This window comes from Emys orbicularis, chromosome 3, assembly GCF_028017835.1.
Source record: "Emys orbicularis isolate rEmyOrb1 chromosome 3, rEmyOrb1.hap1, whole genome shotgun sequence".
In the NCBI taxonomy this organism is placed as follows: domain Eukaryota; kingdom Metazoa; phylum Chordata; order Testudines; family Emydidae; genus Emys; species Emys orbicularis.
Window position 1 is genome coordinate 171,370,187 of NC_088685.1, and position 25,786 is coordinate 171,395,972.

Genomic DNA, 25,786 nt, shown 5'->3' on the forward strand with positions numbered 1-25,786 from the left:
CAGCTCTCCTCCCAGTCCACTGCCGGACTCACTGGACTGCACTGCCTCCAAAAGGCATGTGTTGTAAAAATACTGCAGTCCTCTGATTGACCCCGTGGTCCACCCGCAGCTCAGGGGAAGCATCTACATTACAGTGGTACAACTGCAGGGTAGATGTGGCCTGGTACAAAACTGATGGGAGGTCAGAAATTAGGCCCATTGCATTTTCTTATCAACACTAATTGGCAAACAAAGATTTCTGAAAGCAACCCTCTGTGGCTCTGGAAACCACCAGCTGGGAGAATGCTGGGGTCTCAATATGCCAATATGATGCAAAAGTTTGGCTCGAGTAGTAGAGAAAAGTGCAGCATTATAAGACGTGAGTCCAGGTTCAGAAGATTCCTCTTTAAATACCAATGGAAATAAGCATTGCTGGATTTTTTGATCTATGTAAAAGGCATGGAAAGTTGCAGTCTTGTTGCTATCTTATTTTCCATGTGTCTGCTCTTAAATTATTAATCGTAACTGATTTTCACCTCATCAACTGTAAAATAGCCTGCCTGTATAAATACAATAGGTAAAACTTTATTGGGCTTTTATTCTTTAAGATGTCATTTTGGTAATACAAAAATTCCACATATACCCCTGTGATGATATCATACATAGTATGAAATATGTACATGTACACTGTAAAAAAATATATACAATAAAGCCCCAAACCACAAACTACAGAGCAGAGCTGTGTTTCAGATGCTCTCTTTTTATTGTTGTTTGGCAAGTGTTCATTGTTTCAACCGCTGGTGAACTTTGGGGAACAGCTTCAGGGCATTACATGTTGTTACTTCACAGACTGTTTCTACGGATACTCCTTTCACTGCAGCAATGTACTGACAAGAAATCCTGATCTGCTCTGGTTCATTTCTCTCCTAAAAGAGAATTGCCAACAAGGTTACACTATACAAGAAATTAAGTGAGATCAGCCTGGCTTACCCAGGGCCCATAGGACTGAGTCCCTCCCTTCCATTAATTACTTCAAAAAAGTCATCACTGGCATTTACAAATTTTAAACCACAACTAGGCTCTATGGTGTTAGCAACTTAGATAAGTTAGATGGAAGAGTCAGCCTGATACAGTGCAGTTTTGGATCGGACACGAGCATAGTTCTATGGGAATTTCATTACATTTACAGGATCAAGCTCAAGAAATGCTACTTCCTTTATTGCTGAGAAAGAATAAATATTCAGCAACAGTTTGAAGTTCCTGAAACTTCTCTGTGGAGGTTATCAGCAGGAAGAAATCTGCATTCTTTGAAGTTCTATATATATCAGCCTAGATCCTGCAAGATGTCGAGTGCCTAACTAAACCCCATGGGAGTTATTTATTTATTTAAAGTAATAAACATGATACCTAACCAAGGCTTGAGGCACTCTGACATCAGTCATGCTACAATAAAATCCCAGCAGCATTAAAATCATTGCACAGGAACTCAGGCAGCCAGAGTTCAGAAACTCCTTTCCACCCTTTTAGTGTTGCAGGAAGCAAAACCTCAACCCTCTCCAAAAACCGTATCAAACAGATGTCTTTTGAAGCATAGCCAGAACGTCACTTAATTTGGACTATTTAGGGGAGCTAGTTCCAGAGTCCTGGAGCTCTCAGATAGATGCTTTTTCTTTTATAATGAGGGGAGATCCATCTCGAATGCCCCTGCTGACCACCAGCTATTGCAGTATGGCACAGGGAGAGAGCCAATCCTTCAAGTAGGCCTGTCCCAGGCCATTAATGGCTTTATAGGTCATAGCCAACACCTTAAACTCCACCCGGAGACCAACGGACAGCCAGTGCAGATCCTGGAGTCATATGCTTCTGGTAAGAAGCCCCCCTCAGTACCTAACATCTCAACTGCCACTGAAGTCAACAAGGACTGATGACACACAAAATGTTTAAGCATTGTTCAGCCCCTTGCAGGCTCTAATTTACTAAAGAGACATTTTCACATTGATTTCAACAAAAAAATTTAAAATTCCAACTAAAATGGGGGGTTTAGTTTGGATGTAAACATTCCTGTGCAGTTTGGTACCCTGAACACTGGCTCTCATGAATTAGCACAAGATGGCAAAACGAGAAACTGACTAGTCTATTTTCCAAGTTAAATGTAGTGCCAAATGTACACAGAGAGCATTAATGATGACACATTTGATTTCTAAAATTTGTACTGTTAATTACCTGTGGTGGTAACAACAGAAAGAAGGAAACATTTATTTTAATGATCTGATTTCACATGACAGTGCCCCTTTGATCTCAGAGGTGCCTGGGGGTGGTGTTTGAGCTCTAGGTTAAACTGTGTATTGGTTAGTGTGCGTCAATGGAGCGACAGCAATGTAAACCCAGTGAGATAGCAAAAATTAATCCTATAATATGTGCACCAAGAATCATTTTTCTCTCCTGACAACTTCTTTTGGCTTTTCTTTTTTAAATAAGAGAAGCTGGGACCTCTCTTTGCATCTTGCATATGGCTAGTAGTCAGGGCATTAGGGAGCATGAGCCCCTAATGCATTATAGTGCATGGACCCTAAGAGTCAGTCACTTCATTTCTGAAACGCAGGTTGAAAGGATTTAGGATTTAAACTAGTAAGCTACATACTTTACTTACTGTACCTCTTTCTTTGGGCCAAGAGAGGGTGAGTCGGTCTCCAAGCAAATGTTCTCTAGTGGAATCTGTCTTATTAACTTTGCTCGCTTGTAAAGACAGGAGAATAAAACAAGAAATAACACAGGTAAGAGTCCATTCTCATCACACTAATCAATACAGAAAGGAGCACACTATACATTTTGCACACACAATCAATTAATGGGTAACAAGTCTGCCTTATTGGCATTCAATAGGCTGGTTGAGCCACTGGGGATAATTCTATGTCTCCAGTGAGCTGCAAACACAAAGGTTAAGCAGAGTGTCCTGGGCCAACAGAGCCTCTACCATACTACAAGGATTGTGAATATTCACCCCCCTCAAATGTCTATTAATCTTTTCTAAATGCAAGCTGTCTTTAACATTCTATTAAGTACATCCACTCACCGAATGACACGGTACTGTGGTTGGGAAAGACAGTACAACAGCCAACTGGGTGCTGGGCTGGTAGTGTAGGAGACCCACAGTCAAGAACATCCTGTGGACTCCAGTTCTCATAACCATTAACTAATGACGTTAGGTAGATGGGGTGGGTTGTGGTTTTCTCTCTCTTTATCTAGGCAGTTAGAGCATGCTCACTGCCATGGTATCTGAGTCCCTCTCAGGGCTGGTGTGGAAGGTAAAGGGATTCACTCCACCAGAAGATCAGAGAAAGGACAATGGGGCAGATGGTAGCGTGGATGCAGGAGGGCCCAGTCTCTCAGCGCAAGAATTGGTCATTTGGTGTAGGAATCAATAAGCGATCAGCCTTGTGATTCCTTGGATGCTTGGGCCCAATCATCTGGCTGAGATGCACTGGCGTGACCCAGTCAGTTAACACTGGTAGGTGACCAGTCAGATCGATCATGGTTGTGAGCAAGTCAAGGCACTCTCCTCTCACCAAGTAGCTAGGTGTGCCGTCTCTGCAGCAAGGGACAAGGATAAACTCAGCTGGCACTACGGAGCAGGCCTGCGTATGAACAGGAAGGGATTTGGAAACCCCATCGTACAGAAATGAAAGATTAACTGCTTTACTGCTGCTGTACTAGGTGTATGCGGGGAGGGGAAAGAACCTCAAATCCTGCCTTAGGTACTTGGCATGTCTCATTCACACCTTCTTGTGTCAAGAGTAACTCCCCTGGAGTTTCTCTGAGGTACAATCAGTTTAAGTGAGTTCAGAATGAGGCCCCTAGACAACAGCCTGCAAAGAGCCTCCTCCACTCCAAAGTTTGAGATTCTTTAGATAGGATCACATTCATACCCTACTTCCTGACCTTCAGGGTCCTGCCCCACTCCGCCTCCCCATGGGCTCTATGCTCTTAGACCCAGATCCACAAAGGTACATAAGCACCTAATCCCCCGATGTAGGCACCTCAGTCTCAGTTTTATGCTTCACAAAACTCCCACCACACCCTGTGGGCACCTAAACTCAGGGACATTGGGGGAGGTGCACATCAGACTATCCCATAGTTCAGGGGTTAGAGCACTCTCCTGAGAGGTGGGGCAACCTCTGTTCAAATCCTTTCTCCCCTCTAGCAGAGGAGGGAATTGAACCCAGGTCTGCCACAATCCAAGTGGGTGCTTTAACCACTGGGCTAAAAGTTATAAGGTGAGCCTGGGAGTGCCCCAGGTTTTGCATGGATCAAGGCAGGCACCTAACTCATTCTCACAAGAAATGACTTAAGTGCTGTAAGCACCTAAGTCACCAGCTGGCACCCCAGTGGCAGGGCAGGGTGTAGCAGGCTCTCATGCTTCAATGGCCCCGGCTGACAACCAGTCTGGTTCTGCAGTAGTCTGCTTCTTCTTGCGACTCAACCCTCCAGCTGAGTCACCTAGACTCCCACCCCTTCTGGAGTAAACCAATAGTCCCTCAAAACAGGAAAGCACAAAGTCTTGTGGCCTCTATGCCAGGTCTGGGGGAGAGGTAGGGGAATCCAGCCTCTCCTCTGGTTTCCAGCCCAGGGACCCTGTTTAAGTGGTTAAGGGCTTGTCGTTCAATCCCTCACCACTACCCTGGGTTGCCCCTATCTTTCCCTACTTGTCAACACCTTCCATCGATCTGGGAACACCGCCATGAATTTGTGGCTCCCCACAGCTTCTTCCCAGCTAGCTACTAAGGAGCTTCCTCAAAGTTGCTCCCAGCCTGTGAAATACAGCCCAGGTGCTGCTAAACAGTCCTTCCCATTTCCCTCCTTATGACAGGAGTCCCCCCAGCTCTCCTTCTTGGAGCTGGATTTGTAGCTTAGGTCCACTGCAGGGCCTCAGCCACCTTCTCCTTCAGCTAGTTCCTTTTCCCTAGTTAGTCCCAGGCTCAGAGGATCCAGCAGGCCAGCCTTCTCCTGCTGATCTGCTCTCCTTCCTAGTCAGTCCCCAACTGAGCCATGTTCAGGCCTTTTAATTCCTCCCTCCAGGCTTGACACCTAGTGCAGGTGTAGTAGAGTTCAACTGATCTTAGTAACGAGTGCTACAGACAAGGCCTTTGATTGTAAAACTCCTGGCAGCAGGGACTGTCTCCCCCTATGTATTTGTATAGCGCTTAAGTAACCCACACACCTTCTGGGTGTGGTGTTCTGTCCCATCTAGTGGCACCGAGACCACTTAGAGAGAGATAAAACGAGTCTGCTCTATAGCCTTAGCTAATAGCAAGTTGGCTTTTAGCTCATGAGGTAGTGGCTCATGCACTAAGCTCCAGAGGCCCCAAGTTCGATCCCGCCCACTGATGACTAGGGTCTGTCGGCATTACACCTAGCACAACAAAGCCTCTAACTAGTGCTTAGGAGCATTACTGCAACACAAACAATACCACTACCAATTTAGTTCACTGTGATTCTGCCTTTGGGCCAGATGATGATCTCCCTTACACTGGCTGCACACTCATGCACCTTCACTGGTTTCAGTGGACTCACTCCTGATTTACATCCATGTAAGCCAGAGGGGAATCGGCTTTGTGTCCTTCTTGCAGAAGCAGCTTTGCACATTTTCTCTTGCCACCCTCCATCCCTGACCCAGTCCATGCACCACGCCACATCACTCTCCTCCTTATTCTAACCCCTCTTCCAAACTCACAGCAGTTAGTTAACCAAACCCAAAGGTCAGGGATTTAAAACATCAATGTGTAAAGCTTATTAATGCCATTAACCCCGAACACCAGCTCTAGCTCCATCATCATGTCCCAACCATCATTCCGCAGCTAAGTGTTCTACTCTAGCTGTAGCCCCATCATTGCTCCACACGGCAATATAGTAAGTTAATTAATCCTCATTTAAAAAACCCCAACAAGAACTAAAAGGCCACATATGTTCCTCCCCCCATCCCTTGCTGAGCTATGTGTGATTTAGACTGTAAGCTTCCTGGAGCACAGACCTGACATTCTTCATTTGTCTTTAATTCTGCTGTGATATATATAATAGAGAAAGTGTCTCTTAGGAAGTATGGGTATCACATGTGCCTATTACACACGTTGGGCCCGATTCTCTTTTACACTAAGGCCCATCTACATTGCTCTGGAGGAGTAAATGTGCCCTAAAGTGGGTATAAATATACAAAGGCAATTTACTGCCAGAGTGGCATAACAAGGCCTTGGTGGGCATGAGAATTCAGGTCATTCTTGCCCTCTGCCTCACCCTACCCTCCCAAATACTATCTCCCAATATCTGAGCCAATGCAGAACGCCAGTTCTCGTGCAGTCCAACTAAAACTATGCTGAAGCAGATTCTGTGAACTTTCCAGGGACTTACCTGATCAGTCCTTGTGACAGCTGGAGGAAAAGAAAAACAAAACCCAGCTTGTACTCCTTCCAGGGCAACAGAGGGCCTGCCAGCAAAGTTATGAAGCAGTGCATTCCGAATACCTGCACCACATAGAAGAAACCCAAAAAACCTAAAGACACTAAAACCAGGCTGCAAGAGTTTAACAGCACCACGGTAAAGATTTGTATCAAACTTTTTTTTTTCTATTTTAATTGTAAGAGAATTTAGTGCCAGCTCTCAGTCCTGAAGTCCTTTATTTATCCACAAGCAAAATGTGCATCAACCTTGGCTTTGTAGGATCCCTCCCTGAGAAGTGAGAACATAATTGATTCCACCTGTGACCTCTCTGCTAGGCCTGCCAACAAAGGTGCAGACTCTGATTCCCATGTATCCACCGGGAACCGGACCAAGACCACCAAATTCACTTCATATCAGCACCAGAGAGCTGTCAGTGGTAACAATTTTCAGTTGGCATCTGCCGGGGCCAGACTGGAACCTGTCATTAGTGGTGAAAGGCTCCACAGTCGATTACCTACCTCCGCAGCTTTCTGACCCCCAGCAGCTTATTTCTGTCCTGCTGTCACTAATTGTGTTTGTAATATGCACAGAGATGTAGATAAGTAAATATTTTAAACATATTTTAATTGTATCTTTCTTCACAAAAGAGGCCAATTTTCAATCTACAGATCTGCTGGAAAAAATCATAAAGAGAAATAAAGCTATCTGGAAACCGTACTCTTCTTGCTTCTGTTCAAAAGAGTGTGGTGGAAGTTGATGCTGAGACAGAGGTTGCTTTGCTTCACTCACTCCCTCCTCACTCCCAAAAAAAGTTACAATAAAAAGAAGAAACAATTCTATGTTTCATCAGAGGTTTTCCACTCTGCAGAAACTGTCACTCCTTGAGCATAATACGTAAACTTGGCAGCTCTAGAGCATTTTCCACACATAGTTTCCAGACTTTAATGAATGGAGTTCTATGACCCAAACGTGAGGTAGGGAAACATTATTAGCTCCATTTTACAAACAGATAAACTGAGGTAAAGGACTCAATTTTCTTCCCAGTTACAGAGGTAAATCAATTGAATTACTGTACACCAGCGTATAACTTGTGTAAGAGCAGAAACAGGCCCAGAGAGCAGTTAAGGATTTCTTCTTGCAACAATCATCAGTACTGGTTCTAAGGGTTTGATCAGAATGGATAGTGAGACTTACCTTGCTCCTTAAGAAAAGCAATAGTTTGTCTCCCAGCCGAACGAGAATGAACGTTTCTGTTCATTACAAAACACATACTTTAGAGAAGCAGAGAAACACTGGTGTTTTTTTTTTTTTTTTTTTTTAATATAAAGTGATTTCTTTTTAGAAAATAAGATCTCTCTATTAAGGAGAAAACGTTACTGTTCAGGAAAACAAGGGTTACAACTGGCACTGCTGGCAAAGTGAAGAGATTTGGTTCTATTCTGAAAAAGCAACTACAGAAAAATGGCACCTTCTTCCTCACTAGGTCTGCTCCTCGTGTGTATTTAGAGTCAGATCTGCTGAATTTAGTGTCAAAAGTAAGGTGTTACTCTTGTTTGCCATGCAGAGCCAACACAGCTAAGAGAGAGCGAGCTGGATTCCTTTCCTACTACTGCATCATCATCAGAATTGTTTACTTAGTACCAACGAGTTTCACCGACATAAACTGAATGAAGACAATGACACTGCACAGTCACCAAGGGCATCGTGTGACCTGCCGAACTTTTATTACTAGGGATGATGCAAAGAAGAAAAGAACCCAGCTTGGTTTTCAAGTCAGGGGTTGACTCTGAGGGCTGGCAATTAGGAAAAAAACCCAACATCTTTTCACTGGTAAACGGAACACATTTGTTCTGGAAATCACTAGGAGAAAATAAACACAGCACCCTGCCACGCCAAAGTTACTTTCATTGAAACAAAGAAAGAATTACAAACTAAGAGATTTTATTCTCCATCCCCACTTTTTAAAGTTCCTAACATTTTGGGGCAAAATGAGGTGAGGGATACAGGTGGTTTAAAGTTCTCCTTTGCACTGCCCCAGTGCTTGTGCTGCTCTGTCCAGGCCATTATCCCTAAGCTGAAAAGCTATAAGGGGCAAAAAACAGTAGTCCAGGATAAGCATGGCACCGAGGCATTCTAGCTTCTCTCCCCACTCCTTTCTCCAGCCATGCCCCCTTTTATCTGCTAAGTCAGCTGCAAGGTGGTCAAGCACAACCAGTTGGCATGCTGAATACCTGTTGATAGTTAAGAGAGTTACACATGTAGGGAGGAGAGAATAAAGTATTACGGTCTTTGTCTTCCTGTTTCCTGATGCTGAACTCGATAGCATCAAATTAAAATCTCAGTTTATTTTTATAATACTCTTATTTCCCCCCTAAACGTTCACTTACCAAATACAGTGGAAAACCACCTATCTAGTGGAATAGAGAGTTTTGGGAGAGATGCTGATTTCATTTATGCCAGTGTAACTCCTGGAGTTTTACCTGCATAACAGAGATCAGAATCTGAGCCATAGAAGTTATTCCAATAAAAGCTCTGGTTAAGGGGGCGAGTTTTGCGATGTAAATGACATACATAGAGGGAGGAAACCTCAATTTGGACAACAAGGAGTTTAGATAAGAGGGTCTCTTTCTGCTATGGGGGGTGCATGTGCCTAATCCTGCTCTCACTGAAGTCTGTGGCAAATCTCTCTCTGGTTGAAATCCTGGCCCTAATGAATTGTGGGGGAGTTTTGCCATTCATTTCAAGGGGCCAGAATGTCGTCCTCTGACTTCATTTGTGCAGAAGTGCGACATAAAATGACGCCTTGAAATAATACAAGTCTAACCCCCGTTGAAGTTTTATTTGGGGAGCATAGCTCAGTTCTTATCCAAAAGATGAAACGTGTACAGATGGAAAATACACCCCCTTTCAACAACAACTCTTTCAGAAGAAATGCCAGCAAGTCTCCCACAATTTTAATGATGACTCTGTTAGAGAGGAACATTTATCAACCCTAATCTCTTGATACAGGCTCTGGCTTCCCAGATATAAGCCGCCTTTTATTATTGTTATTTTTCTTTTTAACCTTAAACCATTGAATATTTGGATTATTTTTAGTCAAAACATTATTAATATGCTTTACCACCCCTCCTGCACTCCAGGAGCTGTGACTTAGGAAACAGGTGCTGAGCTTAGTTAAGATTTGATATATGAGGAAGACTTTGCTTGGAGGGATTCTGACTCACACTGGCAGGTCTAGTTGTTTAGCTATATCCAGCTGTAACGCAAAGACCTTTTGCTGCTCCTCACGTTGCTGGGATGTGGACACAAACCATGGAGTGAAGTCTAGACCGATCTGCAATGAGAATCAGTTAGGGGATGATAGAGTTTGTAAAATCTTAAGTAAACTTCAAAATGCATGGAGGATTATTGCTTTCAGTATATTAAACTTCAAATGCTGTAGGCCAGCGATTCTCAAACTTTTGTACTGGTGACCCCTCTTACATAGCAAGCCTCTGAATGTGACCCCCCCCCTTATAAATTAAAAACACTTAAATATATTTAACACCATTATAAATGCTGGATGCAAAGCAGGGTCTGGGGTGAGGGCTGACAGCTCACAACCCCCCATGTAATAACCTTGCGATCCCCTGAGGGGTCCCGACCCCCAGTTTGAGAACCCCTGCTGTAGGCTACTATGAGAAGCCACTATAACTGAGACAAGATTAGAAGGCACTACAGTCTCTATATAAGGTATTGTACCTGGGGGTACAGTAGTACATGGATCCAGAATAAACTATATTATATATAAGATAACATAAAAATGCTTTGCTAGGAAAAATCTATAGCAGCTCATCTAGTCTCCCTACTACTGTCCTAGCTGCAGGATTCTAGCATATCTATGTGGCCCGTCTCCAATAGTTATTCATAAAATGATCATCTGGGGCCTGATTCTAGTCCCACACCAAGAGAGGAGTTAGGGTTTTTTTGTTTTTTTTTTAATCTCAGCAAATATGATTTCTGTCTATAAAAAGAAAAGTAAGCACCATAAACCGCAGATTGCAATATATTGCACAGGCCTACCAGAGCAATGGCTGAGTCAAGAAAACCCCGATACTAATGAAATCAAATAAAGCACTCTACCTCTCCAATAGCCACCAGCTTATCTTTGTGCTTCTCAAAGAATGGAAGGGCAGGTTCCAAGTCCTGTAATAAATCAGCTACAGCTCACATGCTTTGTTAAAATAACAGTGGGGTAAAAGAGGTCCTGGAATGTTAATGAAATTGCAGAAACAGGCATTAGTATACCATGGTGAGGACAGCAGTATAAGGCGGGTATTAAAATTATATACTGAATTGTCTAAAAGCTACTGAATGTTTTAAGTACCCATTCTTTAAATACGACTATAATTAAAAATGAAAAGAAAGCCCAATCATTCTGCTGGGCTGCTCAGAGCCAGCCTCACTACTGTGGAGAGTACAGGCTTGGGATGGGGCTTGGCCATAATGGCCAGAAGATGTGTTGATTCAGCATATCTTCAAGGCAGCCTCAGATGGCAGGGCTCCTGTGGAGTCCTGGGGGAAAGCGTAAAGCTGCCCTGCTCCACTGATGGACTCCCCAACAGGGACAGCAGTGGGAATAGCATGGGTCCTCCGCTGAGGATGAATGCCCCAGTATCTAACCTCTCCTGCTGCAATTTGCATCCCATGGGCCAGCAGAGATTAGTCAAGGCCACAGTTTGCAAAGTGCAAAAGCAGCTATATAAATAAAAGGCATCATTGTTATCACATAGGGCTTGTCTACATGGAACTTAGTACATGTAAGCTCGGGTGTGAATTTACCAGGGTGGATAAAAATCATTGATTTTTTTTTTTTTAAATCTGATTTTCTATAACAGTTCTTTTCTCCCAAAAGCATATCTAAAGATAGTTTTAATTAAGATACATGATAGCTCAAAGATATCTCATCATGGAATAGGGATTATAAATTCTAATTCTATAGTGTGAGACAATATATTCACATAAAGTTTAAGAAAAGTTTTGTAAATGAGTTCCAATAGTTCATGGATTAGGGACCCAATCTTATGGGGTTCCACAGGCTTCTGTGTAGATTATTTAGGTTAATCTTTCTATCTACCCCATGGGACTCAGTCCTCAGTCTAAAAGATACCATCAGAGATGCTTAGTTTTGCAGTTCTCAAACTGTGGATTTGCGTCTCTAGAGGTAATAAGCTTGTTAACAGCAAAAATGTTTTTAAATGAATAAATAATATATAGAGGTGAGAAATAACAGACCTCGACCCTATTGTCCCTCTGCAAATTTGTGGACACAGAGTCAATCCCTTACCTCTCTCTAAAAGTGCAAAATTTCAAAAAGTTCAATGAATAGAAGATTGTGGGGGGCGGAATAGATCTGGACAAGGAGAAGAGGTCTGGAGATAAATGTGAGAAGCGAGGGACATATCCATGTTTTGTTAAAATATTCTATGTTTGCTGTTGAAGAAAAAAATCCAGAATACTTAACGTTGTTGTTTTAGTTTAATAAAACAACTTAAATGTCTGTCTGGTGATGTTCTTCTCCCAAGAGAGCATGGCAAGAAAATCCTCCAAATATTAATGATTAACCTGTTGAATTGGAGATCGTTCACCTCCCAATGACTTCATAAATATCTGCTTCAATTACCTTTGGTAAATTAAAGAACCAAACAATCATTCATTTTCTGATATAGCTGTAAAACTAATCTGAAAAGTTTTCAAAATAAATCACTGTTTTAAAAATGTATAGTGTGTACCTTCTAAAAATGAAACCTACATCTATCTCTGAGTTGAGAAGAATATGTATTAAGGTTATAACAACCAACAAGAATGCACTTTTATGTAGACATCCATGATTAAATCAAGTCTTCCCGACTAGTGATTTAAATCAAATCCACCCTGAATGCTACAAGGTAACGTCCCATGTGGACACACTGCGCACTACAGCACCTTTGTGACCGACATGGCTAAGGGCAGGTCTACACTACCCGCCTGAATCGGCGGGTAGAAATCGATCTCTCGGGGATCGAATTATCGCGTCTCATCGGGACGCAACAATCGATCCCCGAATCGACGCTTCTACTCCACCAGCGGAGGTAGGAGTAAGCGCCGTCGACGGGGGAGCCGCGGAGGTTGATTTGCCGCCGTCCTCACAGCGGGGTAAGTCGACTCCGATACGTCGAATTCAGCTACGCTATTCGCGTAGCTGAATTTGCGTATCTTAAATCGACACTCCCCCCCCCCCCCCCCCGTAGTGAGGACGGAGCCTAAGACTACACTGCACAAGGGAACTATGACCATCATGATCACACAGCACCCTCTGGAGCTCAGTGAAGGAACTGCCTTTATGTCTATTGACAAGGTGCTGGGGTGATGGCTTATGCATAAGGCTAAGCTTTTGTCACAGTTATTTTTAGTAAAAGTCACAGGCAGATCACGGGCTTCTGTGGATTTTTGTTTATTGCCCATGACCTGTCCCTGACTTTTACTAAAAATAACTGACAAAATGGGGACGAAGGAGGGTCCAGCACCCTCCTGGGGCTCCAGGGTTCTCCCCACTGCCCGGTGCCTTGGAGCTGTAGGGGTGCCTGCCCCAGGGCTGAAGTGGAAAATGTCATGGAGATCTCTGGAAGTCACGGATTCAATGACTTCCGTGACCTCCATGACAAAATCTTAGCCGTACTAAGTTATGCAACAAGGAAGGAAAACAGGATAAAATCATTAAAAAAAAAAAAAAAAAAAAAAAAAAAAAAAAAGTGTCCTTGCTTGAAGTCTCCTTAAATAGCTTTTATCATCTGCTTCAAGTCCTGCACCTAACTTATTTCCGAGATCTCACCATATTTGCTCATTTTCTTACTTGTTGCTTCATCTCCAAAAATGGCAAAACAAAAAAATTGTAATAACTTTGTGGCCAGTCACAACTTCATAGCTGTCACTACGTTGCACAGCAAGGGCACTCCAAACTTCGCAGGGAAGGAACTCAGACCTTCCTGCTCTGAAAGCACAGACCCTTACTACTTAAAGGAGAGTTCCCTCCAGCTGTTAACTAAATAGGGCCTATGATGCACAGATGAGCAGATCTGATACCGTCCAACAGAGCGCGGCATTAGACATACACACTAGCCAGTTTTTCTTCCAATAAATTGGTGATAATTACATTATCTTTATTAAAGTTGGGCACAGAAGAGAAGTGTCCATATTCACCCATGTGACAGCTGTAGACACAGCTGCTACCATGGCAGATTTCTGCCCCAGAGACTTGAAGAGCTACATAAGTGGAGTTACAAATAATACCCACATGAAGAAATTCATTTGATTTAGCAAAATAAAGGCATGGGAAGCTAGGCAAGTCACCTGAACAGTAACACTGCGATGTCCATCTGCACTGCCCTGAATCGGATGAATCCCAAAACATGCCATGACAGACTCTGGATACCTTTAGCAGGGGGAAAACATGTCAATGGGATTAAAACATCTAGCTCAGCAGTGACAGTAACATCCAGTGACTGTTTTATGGCCTGTGGGCAATAAGTTAGTGGTTACAGCCAAGTTTCTAGCAGAGAGGTGTCCTCACTCTGGGAAACACACATCACAATCAGCACTGAGTTGTCATTCTTAGCAGAAACACCAAGGACTGAACAGATTGGGAAGACTGAAATACCCTTTCACCACTAGAGATGGTCTCTCAAAGGCCTGTCTACACACATTTTTGTACTGGTATAACTATGTGAGTTAGGAGTGTGATTAGTTACCAGTGATACCATTATGCCAGGACAACCCCTACTGTGGACACATTTACACTGATATAAAAGTGTCTTACACCAGTAGCGCTTACTCCCCTTCATGTATGAGAACAGCTATAGTGGTATAAAGCTCCTTCATACTGACACAAATACATCCACCCTCGTGGGACTGCACCACTTTGACTATAGCAGTATAATCAGAATGGTACAACTTGTGTGTGTAGACAAGGTGGAGCTGAGGCACTTTGGTGAGGCAGCATAAGGGCATCTACAATGCCACCCCCATGCTTTGCCCATTCTTAGGAGAAATGGATGTCTCCAGGGCTGCTCCTTTACACACATGCAGGTGATCAATAATGTTTAACAATGAATATTTGATCTCTTGATATTTCCATGTTTTACATTTTGCTTTTTTATAAAAACAAAGAAAAATACAATCTCACCCTTTGCCTACAATTGCCTGTAAAGTCAACATCTCTCTCTCTCTCCCCCACACACATGCACACACACTATTTTTATAAAGCAAAATATACTCTTTGTTAGCCTGTTCCAGTTCTCCAGCTTTCTGCCGTGGTAAGTCAAAAACAACCCTCAGGCTATTTGTATGCAATAGCCTTGTTTAAAGAGGCCATATTGCAGTCCATTCTCCCTTAGAAGAGGAGAGAATGTTACTTCCCCTCGTGGAAGAATAAATGTATCTTGATTTTAGGTTCTCACGTCAGTAAGATATATGGTCCGTTCCCCTGACTTACAACAGAAACAGCTTGCTATTCAGCATGTACCCCTCCAATTAAAGGCAAAATCCTGCTCTTATATGCATGTGTGTAGCTCCCAGGGAAAGCCCTGTTCAGTATATTCTTAATTTCAAGTATATAGTCAACTTTGCCTTAAACTCCTTTATGCCATCACCTCACTCATCATACGGCTGATATTCCACACTTCAGCACTCTATGTGATGACACCATCATAATATCTAGCCCAAATGTTACAACTTCAAAACAAGCTGCTACCTTGGAGGGATGAAGGGGTTATCTCCCGCATCCTCCATACACCTGAAGACCATTACAATATCACCTCTTTGTTTCTTCTTTTTCAGGCTAAACATGTTTACATATTTGTCAGCAGACCACGATTCTGTCTCATTGCCTTCCCCGGTACTCACCCTGTAATCTATTCTTTTTTAAATGAGATGCACAAAAGTTGCACTTGATTCTAAGAATGCCATTCCCAAGACCTTATGCAGAGAGATCCCTATAACCCAGTTGCTAAGGCACAGGACTGCGAGTTCGTGGGCATGGGTTTTATCCTTGGCTCTGAGATGGAATCACTAGCCCTGATTCCCGGCTACCCTAGCTCCCTGTGTTGTCATTTACACCTGCATCAAGTGGGTGTGAAATGCTACCAGATCAGAACAGTAGATTTACACTGACTATGCACAGATGTAAATGACTATGCAGAGCCCGAGGCAGTGGAGAACCAGGGCCAACAGCACGATCATGGCCAATTCAATTAATCTCTCTGTGTTTCAGTTTTTCTATCAGTAAAGCGAGGATAATGAGACCCATTCACCTCTGTCCAGAATCTGGAGATCTAGATATGACAAGTGCTATGGCAAGTGTTAAGTAGGGTGTTATTTCTTTGATCTAAAAGATGTCTTTATACTGACACAAAGCATGCAGTGAAATAACAAACCTTTCTGCTAGATCAAGAACCTCCTCAAATTCACTTTGCTGCTCTGTAACAGAAACAAAGGCTTGAACTCCAGCCTGGATTGAAGAAAAACAACCAAACAAAAATTGTGTTTGTTACTGGTGAAAGTTACACTTCCCTCCTGTTTTATGTACGTGTTTCAGTTTATAAAGGACCTAGCTAAGAACTGTTCTAGGAGCACGTTCACTAAACTCACTTCAGTTAAATACATTATTAAATGAGTTGAGGGAAAAAATTAAAGTAGTACCAAAATAAATGACTTCTCATCTATTCAACCATGCAGGATTGAACAATATATTAGCCACATTGCCTCACTGCCCCTTCTAGTCCATCCCCATCTCAAAATCCTGAGGGAAGAGCTAATCCTTAATTTTATCCTGAAGTTCCACAGATTCAGGGCTTGTCTAAACTACCGCTTAAATCGATGTAAATTAAGTTGCTAGGGGTGTGAAACAACCACCCCCAAGCGACATAACTTACATCGACTTAAAGCTGTGTCTACATCACGCTATGATAACGGGAGACGCTCTTCCATCAAGTTAGCGCATCATCACCAGACATGCTAAATCAACGCTGCTGCATCAATGCAGTGGTGGCTGATTTAACGTGGTAGTGAAGATAAACCCCAAAGCTCTGTTGGACCAAGGAAGAAAGCAAGCTCCAGAGACAAGGGCCCCTTAATGAGAACACCCTGATGGCAGGCCCCTCTCCCAAGCTCTGATAGAATAAAGCACTCTTGACTGCTGTTCCTGCACCCAGAATTTGGGGAGCCCAAATGATCTATGCTAATCCTTCCAGTTGCTTCACACACACCTCCCCCACCTTTCAGTTGCTTCACCACTCAGTATTACCGCAGTCTTGTCCAATTTGAGTCAAGCAATCAAACTGGTCCAACCAGATGGGATGGGATTACTGATGATAATGACAGTCAGCCAAGACACTACAATTCAAACTTCCTCGCTAGCCCTTCTAATGACCCTTTCTGCCCATTAGTGGGAGGTGTAGCAAGATGGAATAAAGTTCAGTAGGCATTTCATATGCACAAGTGTAAAGTACATACTGATCTGCTCATTTGGCTCCACTAACAAATAAACAGATCAAAAAACCTCTATACTTACAAATTGTGCCTACAGATAGTCTAACATGCTCGTGTTAGTGCTACCCCGTCCTCATGCCATCACCTGCCTGCTTGCTTTACCCACAAGTTACATCTTGTCTTGACCTAGGGTCCTGCTCCTGCTACATCTGCAGCCCTCTGCAGCTGTGTAGAATCCCATTGACTATACTGCAGGATCAGGGCCTACAATTGTAAGCTGTTTGGCACAGGAGATGTCTTTTACTACATGATTGTATAGAACCTAGCACAATGGGGCACTAATCTAGTTGAGGCTTCCAGGTGCTCCTGTAATACATAATAAATAAATCCTAATAATGCCCTGAGTAATGAATGAGGAATTCTGGTGGGGAAAAAGTAATAATTTAAAATAAGTCACTAACCTTTCTTGATTTTTCAATCACATCATTTATGTCCTGCAAGACACACATCATCAGTTATCATGCAAAGCACTGAGAGACATGATTTTGTTATATTTAAGTGAGGGATGTGTAACGGTTCCCCCCACCCCCTCGGGTGCCACCTGGAACTGAGGTATCACTGAGCCGCCCCCCTGACCCACCAGCCTGGGCTCCCTTTACACTGTACTGCTGTGACCAGCCTGCACTTTCACCAGCACACATACAGATAGGGACACACCCAGCTGCAGTTATATGCAGACGCTGTGATCAGCTCTGCATGGGAAGGCTCTAGCTAAGGAACTTTCCAGCTACGGGCACGCACCCCGCTCTGGGGTGTATACCCAAAATTATACCGTCTTGCGCTGCACAGGGACTGTACAGCGTAAGCTCAGGAAATTTGCCCCCTCCCTCAATGTGGAGAAGAATATACAACAGCTTTCTGCCCCAAGTTATGACTCCCACACACTGGTTTTAGACAAAGCAAAAACAAGTTTATTAACTGAAAAAGATATAATCACTTAAAATCTAAAGGCATAGCAAACAGATCACCTAGCAAATAAACAAAAATGCAATCTAAGCTTAATAAACTACATAGATCGGATATGAATAGCAAATCCTCACCCTAAGTGATGATACAAGCAGGCTGCAGATTCTTAAGGGGCAAGCTGCATTTGCTTACAGCTTTGAATCCCCCAGGCTAAACTCCCTTTAGCCTGGGTCCAGCACTTCCCCCAGTTCAGTCTTTGTTTCTCAGGTGTTTCCAGGTGTCTCTTTGGGTGGGGAGTCAGTGAAGAACCTCGATGATGTCACTCCCCTGCCTTAAATAGCCTTTGCATATGGCGGGAACCCTTTGTTTCAAAGCTTGGTTCCCACGCCAGTCAGTGGAAAAAACACTGATATCCCAAGATGGAGTCCAGCACCAGGTGACCTGGTCACATGTCCCTGTAGTGTCACTGCAGCCATGAGTTGGAGGCTGTCTGCAGCGTCCTCAAGAAGGCTCCCCAATGGGAGATACACTTCTTCTAAGGCCTATTGTTTTCTCCTAATGGCTCATTAACCTGAATGGGCCCTTCCCAGCCAGCCATCTAGACTGAGAGCCTTTTGCCTCGTGGGCATTCCCCAAATGTAAACACATTTGTAATACAGATACACAGTCAATATTCCTAACTTCAGATACGAAAATGATACATGTAGACAAATAGGATAATCATATTCAGTAAATCATAACCTTTCCAATGACAACTCACATGACTTATCTTGCATAAAATACATTAAGCCATAATCATATCATAATCATATCTCTGTGAAGAACATGGGGTGCCATGTCACAATGTTGAGTCTGAACTTTTGATGAGCTTAAACTTAACCCAGACTTGATGTCTCTGTCTGAAACTTTTAATCAAAGCTCTGACCTGCGAACTACTCATGACACCCCCCCGCCCCTTAAGTAGCCATCTCCCCTTTTGTCTTTTTAAGTTTACATTTTAACCTGTTTTATCCTGTAGAATCTTGATTGATTATGCATGACCATTATGATCTGTTAATCACTTTGTTTACTTCTGTGTATAAATAATATTGATGCTCACCCCTAATAAACTTGCCACACTTACTCCGAAGCCTTTTAAGCTAAGGATAGTGTGAGCCCGTTGATCAACGAATTGGTGTCTGGTCTCTGACAGATTGTGAGCCCCATACCAACTCCGCACGAACTCGGGTGCTGGAGAGGTGAGTAAGGACTTGCTTTTTACCTAACAACAGGATGGTCTTGTGTTGAAGATACCAGGCTGGGACTCAGGACATCTAAGGTTCATTAGTGGCTCTGTCACAGACTTCCTGCGTCACTTTGGGTAAGTCGTTTAACATTGCCATTTTATGTATGGGGAACCGAGTCCATGGCAATGACAAAGTTTGCCTAGCTGACAGGGGGGTTGTAAAACTAAATTATTAATAATTGTAAAATATTTTTCGAGTCCTGGGGTGGAAGGTGCTTGATGAGTGCAAAGTATCATCATTGTTATTTTACTATTTCACAAGAATTTGGTGGCAGAGCCAGGAAGAGAAGCCAGGTCGTCAGACAGCACAGACATCCTCCCTTCCTCTCCCAACCTTCTTGAAAGCTAAACATGGAACCCAGCTACATCTGTGCTGGCACCAACCCCCAGTACTTCCCATGACACTTTTGTGCATTATCTTGCTCAGATTCTGGGGCATTTCAAATCCTAATCTCACACTAGAAGGAGTCTGGGGCAGCCAAAACACCAATGCATAGCCCTGAGTGCAGAAATTCAAATGGAGGTCCTGGAGCCGAGTTCAGATTCAACTACAGAGAACATCAACTATTATGGGGGGTGGGTATGACACTCTGTACCCCAAAGCAACACTTGGGCACCCCCATATTTACCACAGTGATATAATTATGATATGTTTTCTACAAAGTATGCCTTGAGGTATCATTTTAAAAGTCTTGATCTGTTGAAAAATCAGTATCCAGTTGGATTGTGTGTGCTGTCATTGTATGTGAAGTTATGAAGTCTGCCGTGTGTGTTACTGAAGTACGTTGTAATGTTGGGAATACCCACAACCAGCCTTTCATATACAACAATGGGGCAGCCAGATACTGATGATGACCCATGAAGGGGAATACACACTCACAAAGACTACCCCAAGAACTGTATACAGTGAAGACCGCTCAGAGGGAGCACATAGACAATGGATACTACTTGACTCACCATAGCAAAAGATCTTTCCAGCAAGCTGGAAGAATCTATAAAGGAAGGGAAGTGACATCATCATTTGTCCTCATTCCCCCCACAACTCAACACCTGGAAACACGTTTGGAGAACAAAGACTGAACTGCGGAAGTGGTCCCAGGTTGAAGGGGATTTCCAGCCTGTGTATGGAAGATCTCAGACCTACTTGCATTGTCTATCAAGGTGAGACACTGCTTGATTCAAATCCTGTCTAGTTTACAGAACTCAGATTGCAATTTTACTTTTTATTTCTCGGGTAACCAACTTTGATTTGTGCGCTTACTACTTATAATCACTTAAAACCTACCTTTCTGTAGTTAATAAATCTGTTTTATACTTCAAGCAAAACACATTGTTTAGGTAAAGTACTTGGGGAATCTGCTCAGGAACAAAAACTGGTGCATGTCCTTTCCACACTGAGGGAGGGGCACTGGTCAGGCTTCTGGCCAGGGGAAGACGGTATAGCTTTGGGGTCCTAGGCTGGGAAGCTGTGGGGAATTGGCTTGAGCCTCTTTATTGTCAGTTCATGAGTGTCTGGCAAAAGCATTCATGTAACCCAGCTGGGTGTATCCCTGCCTGTGGATGTCTGTGTTCAGTGCAGTACCTGGAGAGATTTGCAGCTAATCACAGCACCACAGTGTGAGAGGGAGCCCAGTTTGGTAAAACAGAGGGCTCAGTGGTACCCTAGTTCCAGGCTGCACCCCGTCACAGTGGGCATATGGTTTCATGAGATTTGCTTGCCTGACTTGTTTAAAGAACACTATTTCTTCAAGGAACACCCACCTCAATGACTTCAGACTTCCAAAGCAAGAGCCCTGATGCTAGTAGCATCACTGACAAGCAAAGGAAGGAGAGGCCCAGATTCTCCCTCTATTTGGTTAATTCTGTAGCCACTTAGGCAGTGATAGTGATCCTTTTAATACAGGGACACAGCAGTGACTACCAAACGATAGCACGTTCTAGCTTGGTGTCACATACACACACACACCCTTTGCCTTTAATGGCAGCAGCAATTTTCAGGTTAACACAATGCTTTTTCAGAGTTAAATATAATTGCACAATGATATGACATTCATGTTAGCTCACCAAGTTCATCCCCTGCAAGCACAGACTGTGGTCCCCCATAGAGGATGTAGCAGACATGAGAAACAGACCAAAAAGATTATTAACTAAAAGGCTAGATGTAATCATTTCTTCCTAATCATACTTCTATTTCAATGGAACCTAGATTGCACAATGGATGCATCATATATATATGTATTTACTTTGTCCTTGGGGGTTTCAGGTCATTCATGCCATGACACAGAGCTTTTAATATTCTGGTCATTGGGGAGAATGACAATTGCCAGGTTATTTTGTTCTTCATCAGACACACAGCTAATTGCATCTGCTACATTAGTTATCAGATCTTGTGTATTGGCATAGAGTAGAACCTCAGAGTTACGAACACCAGAATTATGAACTGACTGGTCAACCACACACCTCATTTGGAACTGGAAGTACGCAATCAGGCAGCAGCAGAGACCAAACATTTTTTTAAAAAGCCAAGTACAGTACACTACTGTGTTAAACGTAAACTACTAAAAATATAAAGGTAAAGTTTAAAAATTTTTTTTGACAAGGTAAGGAAACTTTCTGTGCTTGTTTCATTTAAATTAAGATAGTTAAAAACAGCAATTTTCTTCTGCATAGTAAAGTTTCAAAACTGTATTAAGTCAATGTTCAGTTGTAAACTTTTGAAAGACCAACCATAACATTCTGTTCAGAGTTACAAACATTTCCAAGTTATGAACAACCTCCATTGGCAAGGTGTTTGTAACTCTGAGGTTCTACTGGATATACACAAGTGCAGTCTCCCAAGGTAACAAGTTTTCAAATGTCTAGTTTTAGCTGTTTGTATTTAATGTTAACCTAGGAAGGCATGCCTACCCTTCTTATCTTACCCCAGCCTGGATGGCTCTTTTGGGTTTATCACATGTCCTACATTCTACAGCTCTGTCTGGATTTAATTAGGGCCACATAGCCCCCTGGAAGCAATTGCACCATCCCATGAGTTATTTCAGACTCCTAAAGTGTCATCGTCTTGCGATCACACCAATGTCATGCAGTGCCGGCTCTAGGCACCAGCAAAGCAAGCAGGTGCTTGGGGTGGCACATTTGCAAGGGCAGCAGGGATCCAGCATGGGAGCTGAGAACCAACAGGGAGCCCTGGGAGCTGTAGTTCCTTGGTTAGCTCCCTGCCTATAGAGCCAGCCCTGGAGCAGGGAAAGAACTACATTTCCCAGCATTCCCTTGGCAGCTATCTACAGGAAAGGGAGTGGGAGGGAGTGAGGTAGCTGAGACCTCATGCTGCAGCTTGCTGTGAATGGAGAGGCACTGTGAATGGTAGGGATACCATATTTTAACATTCAAAAAAGAGGACACTCCACTGGGGAGGAGGGTTAGCCCCGCCCCCTATCCATTCCCGCCCCCTGACTGCCCCCCCACAGAACCCGCAACCCATCCAACTCCCCCTGCTCCTTGTCCCCTGATCGCCCCCTCCCGGGACCCCACCCCCTATCTAAGCCTCTCTTCTCCTTGTTCCCGACTTTCCCCTCCAGAGAGACCCCCCCCACCCTAACTGCCCCCCAGGGCCCCACCCCCTACCTGTCCCCGACTGCCCTGACCCCTATCCACACCCCAGACAGCCCCCCCCCGAACCCCCAACCCATCCAACCCTCCCTGCTCCCTGTCCCTTGACTGCCCCCCGGGATCCCATGCCCCTTCTTCAACCCCCCCACCCTGTCAGCCGTGCCGCGCTCTGCATTGGGAGGAAAACCCCGGACCTTTTGAGAGTTTTACAAATTCCTCCCGGACGGCTATTTAAAACCCCAAAAGCCGGACATGTCCGTGAAAATACGGATGTATGGTAGGTAACCCTAGAACGGGGAACAAGTAAGCCCAAGGAGTAGATGGCTTTGGCCCAGATATCCCCTTCAGAAGACATCCCCAGACTGGATTAGGGATACTGGTGTGACCCCACCTTGCAGCCCCCAAAGAAAGAATTGGGTGGACTAAATGGACAGTGCACCTCTCTATCTGAAGCCTAGCAAGGGAGGTATGTGGATCCCACTAGCATTTAAAATGAAACGTAATAGAGAGGAGGCTCTATTAGAGGACCCAGGCAGCTTTAGATACAGTAGCAGGCACGTAGGAGGATTTCCACTTCTGAGCCATGGACGCAGAAATTGACTTTTCCTTTCCAGGTTTAGCGAATATTCAGAAAGGGAATCTAGCACCTGCCTTCCCGATTTGAACACCTTCAAAATTCAGGAGTGCTCAAGCTCAATTTGGGCAGCTGTTACTTCATTTCTCCCAAATCAAATATACTGATCCACTGTAACTTGCTGTAGAAAAAGTAGGATAAATTGAGCAAGAAATGCTTCCCAGTGGTTATTAGGACTGGAATTGCTATTTTCAACAGCCATTGCTTTTTTTAAAAAATTTTTTTATTATTATTATTATTATTATTTTTAAGTTTTAGTTTTATTTGTTTAAAAGGAAGACAGTGATATTGCATTGGCAAATTCCCCATAGAAACAAAGAATGGAACAAAAGAATAATAAAGGCACCTCAACTTTTCCTCATTTATGTAGGACAGTCTTATAATATACATCCAGATATCCTCCAATCACAAAGCTGAAAATTGTTCCACTTTACTGCAGTTCTGTAACCATATGGGAACCAATCCTGTCTGTGTTCTGTGAACATCCAAAATTCCTGCTGAATGACCCGCCCTGGGAGCGAGTTACCAGTGACCCAGGGCTGGGACGGCAGGAGGGTGCAGTTGTGGGGGGAGAGCCCAGGGCTGGGGCAGCAGGGGGTGGGGGTGGGGATGGGGAGAGCCCAGGGATGCGGGGGGGGGGGGGGCAGCCAAAATTTTTTTTTGCTTGGGGCGGCAAAAAACCTAGAGCTGGCCCTGTTCATGACACAAGCAAGACCTGAGGAAGAGCTCTGTGTAGCTTGAAAGCTTGTCTTGCTCACCAAGGGAAGTTGGTCCAATAAAAGCTATTACCTCACCCACCTTGTCTCACAAACAAGTTTGTAAATTGCAGAGCAGAGCACAAGGAACCCTGCTCCTAATCCACCAAAAAGCTCCCTGAAGTGTCTCCACCACCTCTATGCTATAAATGGGGGTTCTGCCACTGACTCTAATGGAATCAGGAGCTTCTACAGTCCGAGCATACTCCAGGCTCAGTGACTACAAGCAGGTAGAGGGAATTCAGTCACTAGCCTGGAAACAGCTGTTGTTACAATAATACTTCGTATACCCAGGGCTGCAAATCCAATAACAGCAGCCCCAGCATAGGGCCTGTGTACAGAGTGCATCTGCTGACTGCAGTCTTCAGTCCTACCTGCCTGAACTCCTCGGCTGTGAGGTGGCAGTGGCAATCGATGAACCAGCCCTTCTCCATCTGCAAAGGCTGCTGAAAGCACCCTGAGTAGGCAAGGCCTGGGCTCCTCCTCTTACGACTCTGACAGACAGCAGAAAGAGGATACGGCTCTTCCCAGGGCAGCGAATACAACCCCTCCCACTTCCACGATGACAAGCAGCCCAGCCTAGCCCGGGCACACACCGCCTCGCGATTGTGCACAGGGAGTTCGAGTCTGGCGAGATCTTCCTCTACACACATGTGCGTGCAGTTTTGCAGCATCAAAGCAGGACATTCCAGCCCCAGCTCTACACTACAGGAGTATTTACAAACGGGACGTCTGAGTCGGGGGGAGAGTGAGCCCTGTTGTGTCTCCCCCCGCAGTCACTTTCCAAACGATTATCATTTACTGAAGCCTCAGCAAAATGTGTTTAAAGGGACAGTGGCAGTTTAGAAATCATGTTTCTTACAACAATCAGTTTCGACGAGGCTAGGAATGGTCCAGAAGCAGCGAATCTTGTTGCAATCTTCTCAGTCAAACGATGGAAGCTGAAGATTTTGAGTAGACTACACATTTCTTTTATACCCACAGTTGTAGAATGAGCAATTTCTTCTGCATTTTATAGGATCTAATAATTACAGCCTTAGTCCTGCAAACCCTTAAGCCTGTGCATACCTATGCTCATGGGAGGAGGCCCGTTGACATTAGTGAGACCACTGGTGAATATTTACAGACATACTGAAGCCTTTGCAGGATCAGGGCCCAGACTGCAGGGGCAGCAGGTTTGTAGAAGTTTTGGTGGTGCCCAGAACCTGCCCCCACTTGCCTAAGGCTCTGGGAGGGACGTTGGGTGGGAGGAGGAGGTCTGGGGTGCTGGCAATTGGGGTACAGAAGGGGTGTAGGCTCTGGGAGGGAGACTGGGTGCAGAAGGGGTGAGAGGTTGGGCGCTGGGTGGGAGTTTGGGTGCTGGATGCAGGCTCCGCTGGGCAGAGGGTGGGAGTGCAGGAGGAGGAGTTGAGGGGTGCAGGTTCTGGGAGGGAGTTTGGGTGCTGGGTGCAGGCTCTGGGCTGGGGCAGAGGGTGGGAGTGCAGGAGGAGGGAGTTTGGAGATGGGAGGAGGTGTGGAGGGAGGGGGTGCAGGCTCTGGGAGGGAGGTTGGGTGCTGGGTGCAGGCTCTGGGCTGGGGCAGAGGGTGGGAGTGCAGGAGGAGGGAGTTTGGAGATGGGAGGAG

At 44.3% G+C, this 25,786-nt stretch overlaps 1 protein-coding gene across 1 annotated transcript; it reads right to left on the reverse strand.

Moving 5' to 3' along the window:
• Nucleotides 1–761: 761 nt before the first annotated feature.
• Nucleotides 762–24,611, reverse strand: LOC135876385 (putative deoxyribonuclease tatdn3-A). The gene is made up of 10 exons (XM_065401578.1): nucleotides 24,538–24,611; nucleotides 17,376–17,408; nucleotides 15,861–15,934; nucleotides 13,780–13,861; nucleotides 10,534–10,596; nucleotides 9,636–9,745; nucleotides 7,606–7,661; nucleotides 6,382–6,494; nucleotides 2,630–2,715; nucleotides 762–900 (listed from the first exon to the last, which is right to left on the reverse strand). Exons 1-10 carry the CDS (start codon nucleotides 24,595–24,597, stop codon nucleotides 762–764), a joined length of 816 nt encoding a protein of 271 aa, XP_065257650.1. The 5' UTR covers nucleotides 24,598–24,611.
• Nucleotides 24,612–25,786: the final 1,175 nt, after the last annotated feature.